We start from the raw sequence: 20,253 nt of genomic DNA, 5'->3' as shown, positions 1-20,253 counted from the left end.
ACGTATTGCGGTACAAGGCCCTTGGTTCGGTCCGTTTCGGTTCGGTATATGAGATATGGTCATAATGTTTTTAACAATACACAAATCAGATCTTGTCAAATGTGACTGTGTGGATGACATTTCACAGATAAATAAATTAACAAATTAACACAACACAGGTGTCATAAGACAGTTACAGTCTGTGTGACTGATCATTGTCATTGTTCTAAATCTATCTCTCGTTTCAGTTGGTTAAACATTTAGAGACTTTCCACAGTCCTTGGGAAGTACTGCTACACAATCTTCGTACATTCCAGAATTTTGTTTTATTCAGTTTTCAGATTCATTCAAAGTATGTTTCAAAGTTCACTCAGAAATGTACTCCTTTTTGAAACAATCTTGTTTTAGCTTGAGTATTACGCTGCTTTCTCTTTTTATTGGTCGTTAAATGTTCATTGGTCTGATATATGGGTTAGGCATCTGACTTTGTGTGCTGGCGATTAGGTGCCTGACTCTGAGGATGTGTGTTCGAATCCCAGATGGGACTGAACCCAACAAAAGTACTGGAATCTGTACACTACTAAGAAAGTGTAATGTTACTTAAAAAGGTTAATAAAATGACGGTCGGAAAACCAAAAAGACCCACTAATTTTTCGATTGCATTACAGTATACTGAACTGAAGGCAAAATACCGCCATTCTACTAATACCGCGGTATACCGTTTCACCCCTAACTGGGAGATCAATAGAGGCAGCAATAAGTTCATGGGCCATGGTGACTACATCAGCCGAGTCTTTAATGATGCCAAGTTATCACATTTGGCCAGGAAAACACAACTTGATAGTTCCTGTTATCACAGCTGCTTCAAACAACCAACTAGAATGTAACGGTATAAAACAACCAACTAGAATGTAACGGTATAAAAACTATCATGCAGTAGGAAACAATATTGCTGTTTCCATCTCTCAATAAAATTTCTCAAGTATCAACATATTTGTTGTTTTGCATATACAATCTTCACCACCATGTAGTGAGTAAAACAACCTAAGGCCAGACCAGACAATTTCTTGTTTTACGGATCCGCCAGTCGTATTTTTTCAAGAATAAGAAAAAAAATAAAACTTAATTTTCCCTGCTCAAAAAATTAAATTCAAATGTTTTTATTGGCCAAAAGTGTAAACTTATAAGAAAAATGTTTTTTAGAATGTTTTTTTGCCCCATATACACTTCATAAATTGCCAAAGTAAAATACTTAGGATTTAGAAGGAAAATTACTTTGACTGGTGATTTTTATTTTTTTCCCTCCTGCCTTTAGTTTTCTGAGGACAAAAATCCGTAAAACAAGAAATAAGATTGGTCTGGCCTAAGAACAAAGAAAGACAAACACTAGGACTAAACCCTAGCTGGTAGGTCACGAGATGTGACTAACTGGACGTGACCACACTAGACGTGAGCTCACTGTGTTGTGAAGGGGACTCTCTGAGCAGAGTACATGACATCGGTCCTGATGGTGTACTTCCGTCCCTCCAGTAGCGTGGAGCCCTCATGTAGCATGTCGTGTTGGAACACCAGGACTGAGCCTGTGGAGAGATGGAGACATTATTATCCATGATGCTATTGCAGAAAATGTTCACAGTAATTCTAACATTCCGTCTCTAAGAAATCTGATGTTTGACTCCAGTACAACACAACTCTGCATGATCAGCTGAGGACACCTTAATAACATGTCCTGCCATGTCATGTCGCTTTCTTGTCTGCCAGTCAAGCTTTCAGATGAGCATAACTGGTTACTGCATCTTAAACATCAGATTGAACAACCAGCTTTGAATGCAGATAAATGAGTACCAGTGAGTTCCACTAAGTACCATCAAGTGTACCCTAGCTTGTGTCCCAGCATGTGTACCATTGGGTACCATACCATACCATCAAAGAAATAGTTTTCTATTTCAGTTCTTTTGTACAACTGTGGTTAAGAAATGAAGCCACATGATATTTGAAAGCGGCATCTGTTTGGCTCAGTTGTTTAGATGCTGGCTGCCAATGATCCCAATATCACTGTAGGTAATACGTAAACGTCTATAGTCCGTTTGGCTCAAAAGCGGACCGATGAATTGCAATCTAACTCGAAAACTAATAAACATAAAATACTCAATGAAACACTGATCATAATCAAAACCTCAGACCAACTCTGTGAGGTATTTTTGCAGAATTTATGTCCTAAAAATAAAAAAGTTGTTTAACAAACTATCATTAAAATATCGACACAGTTCACTATTTGTTATGAGGGAGGAGTGCAGAGAAAGGGACAGCTAGGTGTGCGAGAAAGGATGGAGACGGGACAGCACAGGTTAATGAATCAATAGTGAACTGTGTCGACTTAGATTGCAATTCATCGGTCCGCTTTTGAGCCAAACGGACTATAGACTGGTTTGTTGTTTTGTTGTTTAATGTTGCACTCGGTGATTCCAGCAAAATGGCAGCAGTCTGTAAATAAGTGAGTCTGGACCAGCGGATCCACTCATCACCATCACTATTGTCAATCTATGCAGTTGAGTGAGTGAGTGAATTTGGTTTTATGCCGCTTTTAGCAATATTCCAGCAATATCACGGCGGGGTTACACCAGAAATGGGATTCACACATTGTGCCCATGTGGGGAATGGAACCCGGGTTTTCGGCGTGACGAGCAAACACTTTAACCACTAGGCTACCCCACCGTCCTCTATACAGTTGGGACATGATGCCGTGTCAACCAAGTCAGTGAGTCGGACAACCTGGTCCTGTGTGTTGTCTTATATGACACGCACGGGAAGCTGAAGGCCAACTCTAACCTCCTGGATCATTAGGGACTAGACTAGTAGACTGGGACATATCAATGATAAGTTGTTGAGGAACCTGCACCCAAAAGCTGGCTGCTCTTGTCTGTGATCAGTTCTACCTGTTTTGGGGACCACGGGGATGCTATCCTTTGTTCTGTATGAGAAGAAAGTTGTGCTTCCCCCAACAAATCCCTGAAAGAAAACATTGGAAATGATAAATCTAAAGAATACTTTTACTGTCACAACGGCCTGCCTCCATCATGGACCAGGAATCGGACAGCACCAGGTTCATGGACGTCATATGTAGCATTTCGTCGTAATTGGAAAATAGCACATTCATGTAATGATAACATAAAAATGTTTATCCAGCTAAAAGAACAAAAGTTGTACATTACCCCCACAACAGCCCCAGTCATTCTCCTACTACAGCTGTACAGAGATGTAGTCACACACACACACACACACACACACACACACACACACACACACACACACACACACACACACACACACACGCACACACACACGTTCGAGGCCACAGCTGTACAGTCACACATCCACACACCATGTCCCCAGCTCCACCTCGTTCAAGTACACCTGTACAGTGATGTGGTTGCCTCACCTCGTTCAAGTACACCTGTACACTGATGTGGTTGCCTCACCTCATTCAAGTACACCTGTACAGCGATGTAGTCACACACCTCATTCAAGGACACCTGTACAGTGATGTAGTCACACATCTCATTCAAGTACACCTGTACACTGACATGGTTGCTTCACCTCATTCAAGTACACCTGTAGTGATGTGGTTTCCTCACCTCATTCAAGTACACCTGTACAGTGATGTGGTTTCCTCACCTCATTCAAGTTCACCTGTACACTGATGTAATCACACACCTCATTCAAGTACACCTGTACAGTGATGTGGTTGCCTCACCTCATTCAAGTACACCTGTACAGTGATGTGGTTGCCTCACCTCATTCAAGTACACCTGTAGTGATGTGGTTTCCTCACCTCATTCAAGTACACCTGTACACTGACATGGTTACTTCACCTCATTCAAGTACACCTGTACACTGATGTGGTTTCCTCACCTCATTCAAGTACACCTGTACAGTGACATGGTTGCCTCACCTCATTCAAGTACACCTGTACAGTGATGTGGTTGCCTCACCTCATTCAAGTTCACCTGTACAGTGATGGAATCACACACCTCATTCAAGTACACCTGTACAGTCATGTGGTTGCCTCACCTCATTCAAGTACACCTGTACAGTGATGTAGTCACACACCTCATTCAAGTACACCTGTACAGTGATGTGGTTGCCTCACCTCATTCAAGTACACCTGTACAGTGATGTAGTCACACACCTCATTCAAGTACACCTGTACAGTCATGTGGTTGCCTCATCTCATTCAAGTACACCTGTACAGTGATGTGGTTGCCTCATCTCATTCAAGTACACCTGTACAGTGATGTGGTTGCCTCACCTCATTCAAGTACACCTGTACAGTCATGTGGTTGCCTCATCTCATTCAAGTACACCTGTACAGTGATGTGGTTGCCTCACCTCATTCAAGTACACCTGTACAGTGATGTGGTTGCCTCACCTCATTCAAGGACACCTGTACAGTGATGTAGTCCCACACCTCATTCAAGTACACCTGTACAGTGATGTGGTTGCCTCACCTCATTCAAGTACACCTGTACAGTGATGTGGTTGCTCTCACCTCATTCAAGTACACCTGTACAGTGATGTGGTTGCCTCACCTCATTCAAGTACACCTGTACAGTGATGTGGTTGCCTCACCTCATTCAAGTACATCTGTACAGTCATGTGGTTGCCTCTCACCTCATTCAAGTACACCTGTACACTGATGTGGGTGCCTCATCCCATTCAAGTACACCTGTACAGTGATGTGGTTGCCTCACCTCATTCAAGTACACCTGTACAGTCATGTGGTTGCCTCACCTCATTCAAGTACACCTGTACAGTCATGTGGTTGCCTCACCTCATTCAAGTACACCTGTACACTGATGTGGTTGCCCTCATCTCATTCAAGCACACCTGTACACTGATGTGGTTGCCTCATCTCATTCAAGGTACACCTGTACAGTGATGTGGTTGCCTCACCTCATTCAAGTACACCTGTACAGTCATGTGGTTGCCTCACCTCATTCAAGTACACCTGTACAGTGATGTGGTTGCCTCATCTCATTCAAGTACACCTGTACAGTGATGTGGTTGCCTCACCTCATTCAAGTACACCTGTACAGTCATGTGGTTGCCTCACCTCATTCAAGTACACCTGTACAGTGATGTGGTTGCCTCACCTCATTCAAGTACACCTGTACAGTGATGTGGTTGCCTCACCTCATTCAAGTTCACCTCTACAGCGATGTAGTCCCACACCTCATTCAAGTACACCTGTACAGTGATGTGGTTGCCTCACCTCATTCAAGTACACCTGTACAGTGATGTGGGTGCCTCACCTCATTCAAGTACACCTGTACAGTGATGTGGGTGCCTCACCTCATTCAAGTACACCTGTACACTGATGTGGTTGCCTCACCTCATTCAAGTACACCTGTACAGCGATGTAGTCACACACCTCATTCAAGGACACCTGTACAGTGATGTAGTCACACATCTCATTCAAGTACACCTGTACACTGACATGGTTGCTTCACCTCATTCAAGTACACCTGTAGTGATGTGGTTTCCTCACCTCATTCAAGTACACCTGTAGTGATGTGGTTTCCTCACCTCATTCAAGTACACCTGTACACTGACATGGTTACTTCACCTCATTCAAGTACACCTGTACACTGATGTGGTTTCCTCACCTCATTCAAGTACACCTGTACAGTGACATGGTTGCCTCACCTCATTCAAGTACACCTGTACAGTGATGTGGTTGCCTCACCTCATTCAAGTTCACCTGTACAGTGATGGAATCACACACCTCATTCAAGTACACCTGTACAGTCATGTGGTTGCCTCACCTCATTCAAGTACACCTGTACAGTGATGTAGTCACACACCTCATTCAAGTACACCTGTACAGTGATGTGGTTGCCTCACCTCATTCAAGTACACCTGTACAGTGATGTAGTCACACACCTCATTCAAGTACACCTGTACAGTCATGTGGTTGCCTCATCTCATTCAAGTACACCTGTACAGTGATGTGGTTGCCTCACCTCATTCAAGTACACCTGTACAGTGATGTGGTTGCCTCACCTCATTCAAGTACACCTGTACAGTCATGTGGTTGCCTCATCTCATTCAAGTACACCTGTACAGTGATGTGGTTGCCTCACCTCATTCAAGTACACCTGTACAGTGATGTGGTTGCCTCACCTCATTCAAGTCTCAGTTTGCCTCATTCAAGGACACCTGTACAGTGATGTAGTCCCACACCTCATTCAAGTACACCTGTACAGTGATGTGGTTGCCTCACCTCATTCAAGTACACCTGTACAGTGATGTGGTTGCCTCACCTCATTCAAGTACACCTGTACAGTGATGTGGTTGCCTCACCTCATTCAAGTACACCTGTACAGTGATGTGGTTGCCTCACCTCATTCAAGTACATCTGTACAGTCATGTGGTTGCCTCACCTCATTCAAGTACACCTGTACACTGATGTGGGTGCCTCATCCCATTCAAGTACACCTGTACAGTGATGTGGTTGCCTCACCTCATTCAAGTACACCTGTACAGTCATGTGGTTGCCTCACCTCATTCAAGTACACCTGTACAGTCATGTGGTTGCCTCACCTCATTCAAGTACACCTGTACACTGATGTGGTTGCCTCATCTCATTCAAGTACACCTGTACACTGATGTGGTTGCCTCATCTCATTCAAGTACACCTGTACAGTGATGTGGTTGCCTCACCTCATTCAAGTACACCTGTACAGTCATGTGGTTGCCTCACCTCATTCAAGTACACCTGTACAGTGATGTGGTTGCCTCACCTCATTCAAGTACACCTGTACAGTGATGTGGTTGCCTCACCTCATTCAAGTACACCTGTACAGTCATGTGGTTGCCTCACCTCATTCAAGTACACCTGTACAGTGATGTGGTTGCCTCACCTCATTCAAGTACACCTGTACAGTGATGTGGTTGCCTCACCTCATTTAAGTACACCTGTACAGTGATGTGGTTGCCTCACCTCATTCAAGTACACCTGTACAGTGATGTAGCTCCTTTCCCCGTTGTCCCTCTGATAGACACCATCCTCGTGAGGTTTGAAGTATTCTCCCGGGTTGTAGCGGAGGAAGCGGAGTCTGAAGTTATAGATTATCAACATTCTTCACCTTCCACACAAACAGTTCCAGAGAGCAATGTTTTACACTTATATCTTGACTAATACATTATATAAATGTAGGTTAGTACTGTAGGCTGTGAGTGACCCTCATCTAAAGGAACACTAGGCTGGCTTACCTTTCATTCAAACCCATGACCCTTCTTTCACTGAATACTTCAGGTACAAATTCTTTGATCCTGTCCCAGATTTTCTTGGCCTCTTCTTCCGAGTCCCAGATATTTCGTGAACTGTTCCTGATATCTGTCCTTGTCACCCTGGGGACAGGAAATGACCGTTACCCCCGACTCACACAAGTTACTTCCTCGATTCACATAATTAGTTATCTTCACATGTACAAAGTACAATACTGATTCACATGTCAGATATCTGAATCACATACACCCTGTCTCCAATTCTTGTGACATTTTCAAACTAATAAATTATCTCCCCTTATTCACAAAGGTATACATTTTCAAACTAACAAATTATCTCCCCTTATGTACAAGGCCACCATTTCAGCATTGTCACATTATAATCCCTTATTTTACATGTGAGATATTTTCTCAATGACATTGACATGTCTCCCAGAGATGAGATGTAAGAGCTGTCAGTTAACATACTGTTTAACCCCAGTGTTGACCTGGGCCAAGATGTACCCCCTCCTCTCCGTCTCGTCGATGTACCATTGACACTCCTGGGGAAACAACAAGTACATCCACACTTACTCCACTGTCAATGTTACACTTTCAACATTAACATTGTAAACCAAGAGATTTCATAGCTGGAAAGTACCTTAAGCCAATTTCATAGAATTACAAAAACATCACTTCTCAATATGACCGAAATCGTCAAATCACTTCTCATATACAGATGATATTATCACAAAACCAATACGTGTATGTCACTGATATTATATCACACATTGTATCAGCATCACTGACCTGTAAACACAACATATATTTGACAGCTATGTCATCATATAAAATCCCTTTTTCACCAGTTTCATTAGTGATTAACGATCAATAATGCATATTTATGAGGGAAAATAAAATATCTATTTCAAAATAAATTGTATGTAATTTTTCACACATTTTCACACCGTGTGCAGACATTTTGTCCTATGGGATTTTGTCCTACCCTCATTCTATGCACATACCTCCGGTGTGAGGACATTTTCCAGAACAAATGCAAGTTTGTGCTTTAAATCGTCTGGGAGATTGATTTCCTTGTACACAATCTCTGGCTTGTCGCCCATCCTGACCTGGATACAGAAAAAACAGCATCACAACACTGACAACATACAAACAGCAGGGCCATGCCATCATGAAAGTCGTGTCCACCACCAACACCTGGTGTCAAGGTCACTGAGGCTCCATTTAGTAGCCATGCACATCAGGAGATCCCAACCAGCATCAACCATGACCAGGGTACATACCTGCCTAGCGCTGGGGACTTATTGATTTAATGATTCAGTGGCGGCTTTTGGGGTTGGGTGGGGTTGGGGTGTGTGTGTGTGTGTGTGTGTTTCGAAACCACCCACCCACCCCCTTTTGGGGGGGTAAAATGACTAAAGACCACATTGAAGTTAATGCTTTCCATTGGCAGAGCCAAGGTGGGGTTCAGAGGGTTCGAACACCCTGAACACCCCCCACACCCCCTTTGAAAATTTCTGGATGCGCCTATGTGATCTGTGTATTACCTTCCATTTCTTCACATGTCACCAAGCAGTGCTGTTACCCCTCTTTGCCCATTACCTATCGTGTTGATCATCTGGATTAATTCCCGGCTTCTGTTGGTCTACTCCCATTTGTGAGAACTCCCAGTTGTGAGACTCCCAGTTGTGAGACAGTGGAGTTGGTAATTAGCAAAGAAAACACACCTTACTCCCCTATCTGATAGAATGGATTAACCCCAGCTAGTTTTGGATTAGCTATTTAACTGAATCTTGTGGAGGTAACTTAATGAAATCTAAAAGATAAAGTAATTAACCTACTCAGATAAATGGCTTTAAAAAATAAACACTTTGTGTAGGTAACTTCGTGATCATTTGAAAGAGAAATTAATCTACCTACTCAGATTTACGTGTTTGAAAAATCTAGCAATAACTGTTGTAACTATAATTAATCCAAATGTATTCCATTAACCTGTGACTGCTCTTTCCGATCACCATTATGGCAGGCCTTCAACACGTAGAATATATCACCAGTTCACGATAATCTTTTTCAGTATTTCAGTATCTAATGAAAACAATAAATGCTCTTCAACGAACAATGTCTTCTGTGTTAATTAACTCATTAATGAACCATGCCTCCTGCAGGTACTCTTCAGCAACAGGGCTGTTCCCACTTTCATCGTAGGGATGGGGAAGCACCACTGGTGTGCACTGAACCATTAATTAATGTGTCTCACAACTTGGAGTTCTCACAAATGGGAGGACACCCTTCTGTTTGATCATTGTCATTACCAATCAGCGCCATATAACTACTGGTGTACCCTGTTGAGCGCCCACCATTGTTATCTGATCGCTGTTGTTTCCCATGTACTTATATAGCTATCTGCTACAGTTATTCACCGATAAAATTAAGAACATAAACCGAAACGTACTTTTCTTCTTAACGAAGAAGCTGGCATAATTTTTTTACACATCATTGTTTCATAAATAGGTTTGAAAAATTGACACATTTGGTTGTTTTCACGTCTATCCACTGATTTGTTTTTATAAATCACACATAATCAAACGGTCATGCAGAGACTCGCAGGACGAGTCACGATTTGTACCGCGACATAATACGTCCTTCTACTGTTTGTCACTGACTGTCAACATGCCATACAACATACAAACACGTACTCACCAGGTGTGTGTCGCTGTTTAACTGAGACGGGACAGTAAGTCCACTACGACTTTATGCCTCTGTCATTACTTCCTGCTTGTCCAGGGAATCCCGAACTCTATTTTAAGAATCCTACGCACAAAATATTTTAGGCAATATGATTGGTCAATGCTGACATCACAGGGCATGCAACACGCATTTGGCTGCACGTAGTCGTGTTACGCAAACATGTGGTTTTGTTGTTGATTTGTGTATACACAACATGGAAGGGTGACGCTATAAGTGAACAACATATTAAGGAAATACTATATCGTATTCAACAAAAGGGAGAGGTGATAACAAACCTGGCCATTGAAATGTGAAACTACAGACCGATACATTATCACTAGATATGATTTACCATTTAAACTGTAGATTATGTTGTAATAGACAGACATTATGATAAACATTTATCTTTTTAAACTGAGTGGTACATAGAAATAATGACATTTTCTAACAATTTACCAGTGATTCGGTTAAAAATATTCAAATATAATTATAACTTCAAGAGGATTTGATGCAATGATCAGATGTATTTTATCCTAAATATATATGTTATCAAAATGATATATTCCAATATAGAGCTCTTCTGGTTACACGTTTTGTTTCACATAATAAAACAATAATAACAATAAAACCCTACTATCTAGCTACAAGTGATTGTTATTGCTGGATATGTTTGCCGTTTTAAACAAATAACCGGTCACCGTTTAGTAGATGAGTGAAAATAGAATGCAATAGTCGTAACGTCAACCTATTATTGTACGTTATGTTGATCCTAACATTTAGCAGTACTACAAAAAAAACCAGTCCGTTTGGCTCAAAAGCGGACCGATGAATTGCAATCTAACTCGAAAACTAATAAACATAACATACTCAATGAAACGCTGATCATAATCAAAACATCATACCCACTCTGTGAGGTTTTTGCAGAATTTTTGTCCTAAAAATAAAAAAGTTGTTTAACAATCTATCATTAAAATATTGACACAGTTCACTATATGTTACGAGGGAGGAGTGCAGAGAAAGGGACAGCCAGGTGTTCGAGAAGCACGTTCACAGACAAAGTTATTTATTCATTAACCTGTGCTGTGCCGTCTCCATCCGTTCTTATGTTTATTAGTTTTCGAGATAGATTGCCATTCATCGGTCCGCTTTTGAAACAAACGGACTATAGTTACAGTAGTAGCCTGTTGGAGGAATGTATCCGACAATATCTACATAAAGAACAAATGTCCCACAAAACTGAAGGTTTCAAATAAACTTGTTCGACGTGACATGTATTTATAAGAATCCAGTATTAAATGCATATTGAGTTTCGATGTAATTTAACTTACTTTCGTCTATCATCTGTGTCATATTTTATAAGTCAGCTGAGATAGCGCACGTGACAACTCTGTTCACGCTGTCCATACCTGAGTTCGATTACAATGAGCAATTCATCAATGCTTAATAGTGCCGACCACGTCGTCAACGTTACGCCAGTGTCAGACAGAGACATCGATTTGGCGGTAGCAATGTCATGGTGTGGGGAGCACAAACCGCACGTGTCAGGAGTGACCTTCTTTCCAAACACTCGCCGCGAATAGCTGATGCGGCTTAAGCGATCTTAACTCACTCACTCATTGAGAAAATTATATATGAACAGACAGATTCACAGGACAAGTATTATGATATGAGAATACGAATGCCATCAGTGAATAATAATGTATGAATATGTTTTCTATCCTCGGAGATCGAAGAGCCTGTGAAAGTGTATGCCTCCTGAACACTACGGTTCCATCTGTAGACTTCCCTGTTCACAGCGTCATCAGTGGAGCGGCAGCGCAGCAGACCTGGGGAACCAGACAGAAGAAGGATCGCCATTCCATCTGTGGCAGAAAGGAGATATGAACATGACCAAGAACGCCGCAATGGGGGGTCAGCTCACTGACACTCTTTAGTGTCAGGAATCCTTCACAGGCAGTACAAAACAGGCAGCCATACATAAAGTGCCAATATTCTGCGCAGTTGATTCTATAATTAGAAAAGGGATTTCCCAGACGAAAGGCAGCAAGAAAAATTGGCACCATACTGATCGGCATATTGAGGAACAGCATGGGAGCAGATCAGTCTGTGAGTATTCAGTAGTTGGTTCCATCTGTCAAGGTCTGTCTATAGTGTGTGTTCAGCATGTATGTTATGACATGCAGGCATACATGCATCCCTGGAACTAAATACTTGAAGCCATACATGCATCCCTGGAACTAAATACTTGAAGTCATACATGCATGGAACTAAATACTTGAAGTCATACATGCATTCCTGCATGGAACTAATAAACTGCACTCGTTTCTTTTCTGAGAATCCAGCAATTCCTATGTGTTACTTGTGTGAATACTGCAAAATCCTAACTTAAAAAGAAATATGATAATGGTGCAGTCAAATAAAAAACAATTTCTAATTGACCGTTCATTGTTCTTTATTCAGATTGATGAAAGGCCAGAGATTGTGTACAGGAAGGTTGATCTGCCAGAGGACTCCAAGCACAAACTAGCATTTGTCCTGGAAAATGTCCTGTCGCCAGAGGTACGAAACAAATATAGTAGTAAATATATTGTAGGATCATTAAGCTCACAATAACAATACTTAAAGAGAAATGTTTATAGCCAACACTAGAAAGATAACCTTAATAGAGTATTTGTCACAACCTATATCAGATGTATGTCAAAGGTGATACCCCATTTTGCAGACACCCCAGTTGTCAGACACTTGAGTGAGGATGGAGAAGGCTCACCCCTACAGTAACAATAGACCTGCGTCCGAATCAGTTTACGTAGAGAGTTTCTTAACCAGCCCCACTGTGTCTACTAGTCCCTGTATCAAATATCTACACGTCTTACTACACAACATCTCTGACCACACCCACTACACCCCTAACCACACCCACTACACCTCTAACCACACCCACTACACCTCTAACCACACCCACTACACCTCTAACCACACCCACTACACCTCTAACCACATCCACTACACCTCTAACCACATCCACTACACCTCTAACCTCACCCACTACACCTCTAACATCCACTACACATCCACTACACCTCTAACCACATCCACTACACCTCTAACCACACCCACTACACCTCTAACCACACCCACTACACCTCTAACCACATCCACTACACCTCTAACCACACCCACTACACCTCTAACCACATCCACTACACCTCTAACCACATCCACTACACCTCTAACCACACCCACTACACCTCTAACCACACCCACTACACCTCTAACCACATCCACTACACCTCTAACCACACCCACTACACCACCTCTAACCACACCCACTACACCTCTAACCACATCCACTACACCCTCTAACCACACCCACTACACCTCTAACCACACCCACTACACCTCTAACCACACCCACTACACCCCTAACCACACCCACTACACCTCTAACCACATCCACTACACCTCTAACCACACCCACTACACCTCTAACCACACCCACTACACCTCTAACCACATCCACTACACCTCACTACTCTAACCACACCCACTACACCTCTAACCACACCCACTCAACACACACCCACTACACCCTACACCTCTAACCACATCCACTACACCTCTAACCACATCCACTACACCTCTAACCACACCCACTACACCTCTAACCACATCCACTACACCTCTAACCACACCCACTACACCTCTAACCTCACCCACTCACCCACACACCTCTAACCACACCCACTACACCTCTAACCACACCCACTACACCTCTAACCACATCCACTACACCTCTAACCACACCCACTACACCTCTAACCACACCCACTACACCTCTAACCACACCCACTACACCTCTAACCACACCCACTACACCTCTAACCACACCCACTACACCTCTAACCACACCCACTACACCTCTAACCACACCCACTACACCTCTAACCACACCCACTACACACCTCTAACCACATCCACTACACCTCTAACCACACCCACTACACCTCTAACCACACCCCTCCACTCCACACACCTCTAACCACACCCACTACACCTCTAAATAGCCATACATCACCTGTGGAACATCTGACTATTGCATGTACTGAAGGTGGTAGATATATCAGATACAGCAGGAATGTCAGTGGTGACATCACCTGTGGAACATCTGACTATTGCATGTACTGAAGGTGGTAGATATATCAGATACAGCATACATCACCTGTGGAACATCTGACTATTGCATGTACTGAAGGTGGTAGATATATCAGATATATCAGATACAGCTGACATCACCTGTGGAACATCTGACTATTGCATGTACTGAAGGTGGTAGATATATCAGATACAGCATACATCACCTGTGGAATATCTGACTATTGCATGTACTGAAGGTGGTAGATATATCAGATACAGCATACATCACCTGTGGAACATCTGACTATTGCATGTACTGAAGGTGGTAGATATATCAGATACAGCATGACATCACCTGTGGAATATCTGACTATTGCATGTACTGAAGGTGGTAGATATATCAGATACAGCATACATCACCTGTGGAACATCTGACTATTGCACATCACCTGTGGAGATATCTGACTATTGCATGTACTGAAGGTGGTAGATATATCAGATACAGCATACATCACCTGTGGAACATCTGACTATTGCATGTACTGAAGGTGGTAGATATATCAGATACAGCTGACATCACCTGTGGAATATCTGACTATTGCATGTACTGAAGGTGGTAGATATATCAGATACAGCATACATCACCTGTGGAATATCTGACTATTGCATGTACTGAAGGTGTACTGAAGGTGGTAGATCACCTGTGGAATATCAGATATTGCATGTACTGAAGGTGGTAGATATATCAGATCACCTGTGGGAATATCTGACTATTGCATGTACTGAAGGTGGTAGATATATCAGATACATACATCACCTGTGGATCTGACTATTGCATGTACTGAAGGTGGTAGATATATCAGATACAGCTACATCACCTGTGGAACATCTGACTATTGCATGTACTGAAGGTGGTAGATATATCAGATACAGCATACATCACCTGTGGAACATCTGACTATTGCATGTACTGAAGGTGGTAGATATATCAGATACAGCATACATCACCTGTGGAACATCTGACTATTGCATGTACTGAAGGTGGTAGATATATCAGATACAGCATACATCACCTGTGGAACATCTGACTATTGCATGTACTGAAGGTGGTAGATATATCAGATACAGCATACATCACCTGTGGAACATCTGACTATTGCATATAGGGCTCTCGGTTGACAAGCTGAAACATAGTTTCCGTGTTTGATGATGGTGTTTTCAACTATTGAGTAATAAGGATCTATATTTCCAGACTTCGCTTCCTCCGCTACGAACCTGGAGAATATTTCAGGATCCACATGGATGGGATATACACGAGGAAAAACATGGACCAAAGTTTCATCACTGTACAGCTGTATCTGAATGAGGTGAGGTGGCTACATCACTGTACAGCTGTATCTGAATGAGGTGAGGTGGCTACATCACTGTACAGCTGTATCTGAATGAGGTGAGGTGGTGACATCACTGTACAGCTGTATCTGAATGAGGTGAGGTGGTGACATCACTGTACAGCTGTATCTGAATGAGGTGAGGTGGCTACATCACTGTACAGCTGTATCTGAATGAGGTGAGGTGGCTACATTACTGTACAGCTGTATCTGAATGAGGTGAGGTGGTGACATCACTGTACAGCTGTATCTGAATGAGGTGAGGTGGTGACATCACTGTACAGCTGTATCTGAATGAGGGTGAGGTGGCGACATCACTGTACAGCTGTATCTGAATGAGGGGAGGTGGTGACATTACTGTACAGCTGTATCTGAATGAGGGGAGGTGGTTACATCACTGTACAGCTGTATCTGAATGAGGGGAGGTGGCTACATCACTGTACAGCTGTATCTGAATGAGGGGAGGTGGCTACATCACTGTACAGCTGTATCTGAATGAGGTGAGGTGACATCACTGTACAGCTACAGCTGTATCTGAATGAGGTGAGGTGGTGACATCACTGTACAGCTGTATCTGAATGAGGTGAGGTGGCTACATCACTGTACAGCTGTATCTGACAGAAAGGTGTTGTAGGGAATAGTGTAAGGAGGATGTGGATCACACCAAGGAATGAGGGAGACATTAGTATGACTGGTGACACCACAACGGCAAGTCCACTTTCAAACCATTACTGAACAAATACAGCCAACAAAAATTCCATTTGCCAAAATCTTTACATTAAACCTATTCATTATGTAATTCAGACATTTTTGGGTGAAAAAAGTATTGAAAATGTAACAGTAAAATTGAATGCATTACCCAACAAAATCTTCGGCTCTTATCCTTTAGAATAACCAAAATGGGGGAACAACCACCTTCAAACCCCAAAAACTTGGCTTTCTCATCATCTTCAGTACAAAATCAGCCTTGAAAGAACTAAAGATTTATTGCAGAAGATGTTTCATAGTAGGTGGGATGGTAGATGTAGGGATGGTAGGTGGGATGGTAGATGTCGGGATGGTAGGTGGGATGGTAGATGTCGGGATGGTAGATGTCGGGATGGTAGATGTCGGGATGGTAGGTGGGATGGTAGATGTCGGGATGGTAGGTGGGATGGTAGATGTCGGGATGGTAGATGTCCGAGGGATGGTAGGTGTGGGATGGTAGGTGGGATGGTAGGTGGGATGGTAGATGTCGGGATGGTAGGTGGGATGGTAGATGTCGGGATGGTAGATGTCAGGATGGTAGGTGGGATGGTAGATGTCGGGATGGTAGGTGGGATGGTAGATGTAAGGGATGGTAGGTGGAATGGTAGGTGGGATGGTAGGTGGGATGGTAGATGTCGGGATGGTAGATGTCGGGGATGGTAGGTGGGATGGTAGATGTATCCGGGATGGTAGGTGGGATGGTAGATGTGGGATGGTAGATGTCGGGATGGTAGGTGGGATGGTAGGTGGGATGGTAGGTGGGATGGTAGATGTCGTCGGATGGTAGATGTCCGGGATGGTAGGTGGGATGGTAGGTGGGATGGTAGATGTGGGATGGTAGATGTCGGGATGGTAGATGTCGGGATGGTAGATGTCGGGATGGTAGATGTCGGGATGGTAGGTGGGATGGTAGATGTCGGGGATGGTAGGTGGGATGGTAGGTGGGATGGTAGATGTCGGGATGGTAGATGTGGGATGGTAGATGTCGGGGATGGTAGATGTCGGGATGGTAGGTGGGATGGTAGATGTCGGGATGGTAGGTGGGATGGTAGATGTCGGAGCGGTGTGTACAGCTTCCACTGATACAGTCAACTCCATTCCTGTGCATTATAATGTGTAAATTACAGATTTAAAACAATACCTATGCATATCAGTTCCCATTCATAATCCAGTTAAGTTAAAATCAAAATTTCAAATGTATTCAAAATATAAATCTTTTCATGAACTGGCACTTTCAATCAAATATTCCAACATAGATTATATTTAGCAAACAAATTGAGAAAACTCCTCACATCGCTGGTCTTACTTAATGAACAATGTATATAGAGATGACATGTCGTGAGTCGCTCCGGATGTCCCACCAACATCACAGACCTTTGTTTCACCATTGTTTCACATTGTGTCATAAGTTATTGTCACGTGTTTGTAAATATTGAGGTGCTGAAGTGTAAAGCCAGGCTGATTTTACTGTTTCACTTTTATAATGTTCGTCACTATATTGCGTTTAACAGCCAAAAGAATCTGTTTTGTTGGAAAGTTGAGACTGGTTATTGTCAAGCTTTGCCGTGTTATTTTCAGGGCTTTAAAGGAGGAAGTACAACATTCTTCTCCCATGATTGTTCACAGAAGGTGCCAGTTGTACCTGTGAAAGGTAAAGTTGTCAAACTTATGACTCAGATAAGTGTCAATTGCACACATCTGTCCACTTACTATGAACTCTCAGCTTTTAATCTTCAGTTTTAATTTTTTTTTAAAGATTTCTGAACTCCTATGTCCGCCCATTCTCCCCATTCTCCCCACCCCATTCCTCCCACCCATTCTCCACCTCATCTCTCCACCCCAACCTCCACCCCCATCTCCCCACCCCATCCTCCACCCCATCTCTCCAACCCCCCATGTCCCCACCCCAACTCTCCACCTCCCCCCCTCCACCCCATGTCTCCCCCTCACCCTCCACCCTATCTCCCACCCCACCCTGCACTCCCCATCTCCACACCCCTCCACCCCCATCTCGATATGCCAACTCCATTTGTTGCTGTATTTATTATATTACCTTGAAACTGTCACATTCCTGACAGGATCAGCCCTGATATTCCAACATGACATTCTACGAGGGTTCGGAGGTGGTGGAGGGAATGAAGTATTCTGTGAGGACAGACGTCATGTATTCAGCAGAGCAAGTGACAGATGCATCGGATGAAGTCCCTGCCGGTGAAGTGAACTCCCGACATGATGCAGTCAACTCCTGAAGACATTATTCTGAAACTGATGGAAGCTGTCTCCCCTGAGACTACACTTTCACCAACATCAACCCAGCCTTCCAGTTATCGTGACGTTTGTGCTTGATGTCATGCTTTTCTTCAGACGAGTAACATCAACCCTTGTATTTCCTGTACTGTAAGTGTCCACTATACAGACACATTGTGATAATTGTATTGTATACATGATGCTGCTAAGTATGATGGTAGAGATAAACCAGAAGCAGCTATTCTGTGCTGACAGGTATAATGTCTCTGTCCGATGACAGGTATAATGTCTGTGTCCGATGACAGGTATAATGTCTCTGTCCGATGACAGGTATAATGTCTCTGTCCGATGACAGGTATATAATGTCTCTGTCCGATGACAGGTATAATGTCTCTGTCCGATGACAGGTATAATGTCTGTGTCCAATGACAGGTATAATGTCTCTGTCCGATGACAGGTATAATGTGTGTGTCCGATGACAGGTATAATGTCTGTGTCCGATGACAGGTATAATGTTTCTGTCTGATGACAGGTATAATGTCTCTGTCCGATGACAGGTGTAATGTCTCTGTCCGATGACAGGTATAATGTTTGTGTCTGATGACAGGTATAATGTTTGTGTCTGATGACAGGTATAATGTCTGTGTCCGATGACAGGTATAATGTCTGTGTCTGATGACAGGTATAATGTCTGTGTCCGATGACAAGTATAATGTCTGTGTCCAATGACAGGTATAATGTCTCTGTCCGATGACAGGTATAATGTCTCTGTCCGATGACAGGTATAATGTTTGTGTCTGATGACAGGTATAATGTCTGTGTCCGATGACAGGTATAATGTCTCTGTCCGATGACAGGTATAATGTCTCTGTCGATGACAGGTATAATGTGTGTGTCTGATGACAGGTATAATGTCTGTGTCGAATGACAGGTATAATGTCTCTGTCCGATGACAGGTGTAATGTCTGTGTCCGATGACAGGTGTAATGTCTCTGTCCGATGACAGGTATAATGTTTGTGTCTGATGACAGGTATAATGTTTGTGTCTAATGACAGGTAAAATGTATGTGCTGATGACAGGTATAATGTCTGTGTCTAATGACAGGTAAAATGTATGTGCTGATGACAGGTATAATGTCTGTGTCTAATGACAGGTAAAATGTATGTGCTGATGACAGGTATAATGTCTGTGTCTAATGACAGGCATAATGTCTGTGTCTGATGACAGGTATACTGTCTGTATATGATGACAGGTATAATGTGTGTACTGATGACAGGTATAATGTCTGTATCCGATGACAGGTATAATGTCTGTGTCTGATGACAGGTATAATGTCTGTGTCTGATGACAGGTATAATGTCTGTGTCTGATGACAGGTATAATGTTTGTGTCTGATGACAGGTATAATGTCTGTGTCTGATGACAGGTATAATGTGTGTGCTGTGATGACAGGTATAATGTTTGTGTCCGATGACAGGTATAATGTCTGTGCTGATTACAGGTGTAATGTCTGTGCCTGATGACAGGTATAATGTGTGTACTGATGACAGGTATAATGTCTCTTTCTGTTTACAGGTGTAATCTCTGTGTCTGATGACAGGTATAATGTATGTTTCTAATGACAGGTATAATGTCTGTGTCTCATTACAGGTATAATGTCTGTGTCTGATGACAGGTATAATCTGTGTCTGATGACAGGTATAATGGCTGTGTGTGTCTGATGACAGGTATAATGTCTGT

General features: G+C 42.8%; 2 protein-coding genes across 2 annotated transcripts; one reads left to right on the top strand and one right to left on the bottom strand.

The window, feature by feature from the left end:
* Positions 1–313: 313 nt before the first annotated feature.
* On the bottom strand, positions 314–10,052 carry LOC124288154. Its single transcript, XM_046724724.1, has 7 exons — positions 9,968–10,052; positions 8,274–8,377; positions 7,738–7,811; positions 7,255–7,392; positions 6,983–7,097; positions 2,916–2,988; positions 314–1,559 (listed from the first exon to the last, which is right to left on the bottom strand). The coding sequence occupies exons 2-7, from the start codon at positions 8,370–8,372 to the stop codon at positions 1,435–1,437; spliced, it is 624 nt and encodes a 207-aa protein (XP_046580680.1). The 5' UTR covers positions 8,373–8,377; positions 9,968–10,052; the 3' UTR covers positions 314–1,434.
* Positions 10,053–12,748: 2,696 nt separating this feature from the next.
* Positions 12,749–14,035, top strand: LOC124288159 (probable serine/threonine-protein kinase fhkB). Its single transcript, XM_046724737.1, is given in 5 exon segments — positions 12,749–13,065; positions 13,119–13,356; positions 13,358–13,530; positions 13,584–13,716; positions 13,718–14,035. Coding segments are annotated over 5 exon segments (1,179 nt in total).
* The last annotated feature ends 6,218 nt before the right edge of the window (positions 14,036–20,253 follow it).

This window comes from Haliotis rubra, unplaced genomic scaffold (genome assembly GCF_003918875.1).
Source record: "Haliotis rubra isolate DU_JTF1 unplaced genomic scaffold, ASM391887v1 Scf413, whole genome shotgun sequence".
Lineage (NCBI taxonomy): Eukaryota > Metazoa > Mollusca > Gastropoda > Lepetellida > Haliotidae > Haliotis > Haliotis rubra.
The sequence above is the reverse complement of the archived record's forward strand: the minus strand, read 5'-3'. Positions and strand labels throughout refer to the sequence as shown.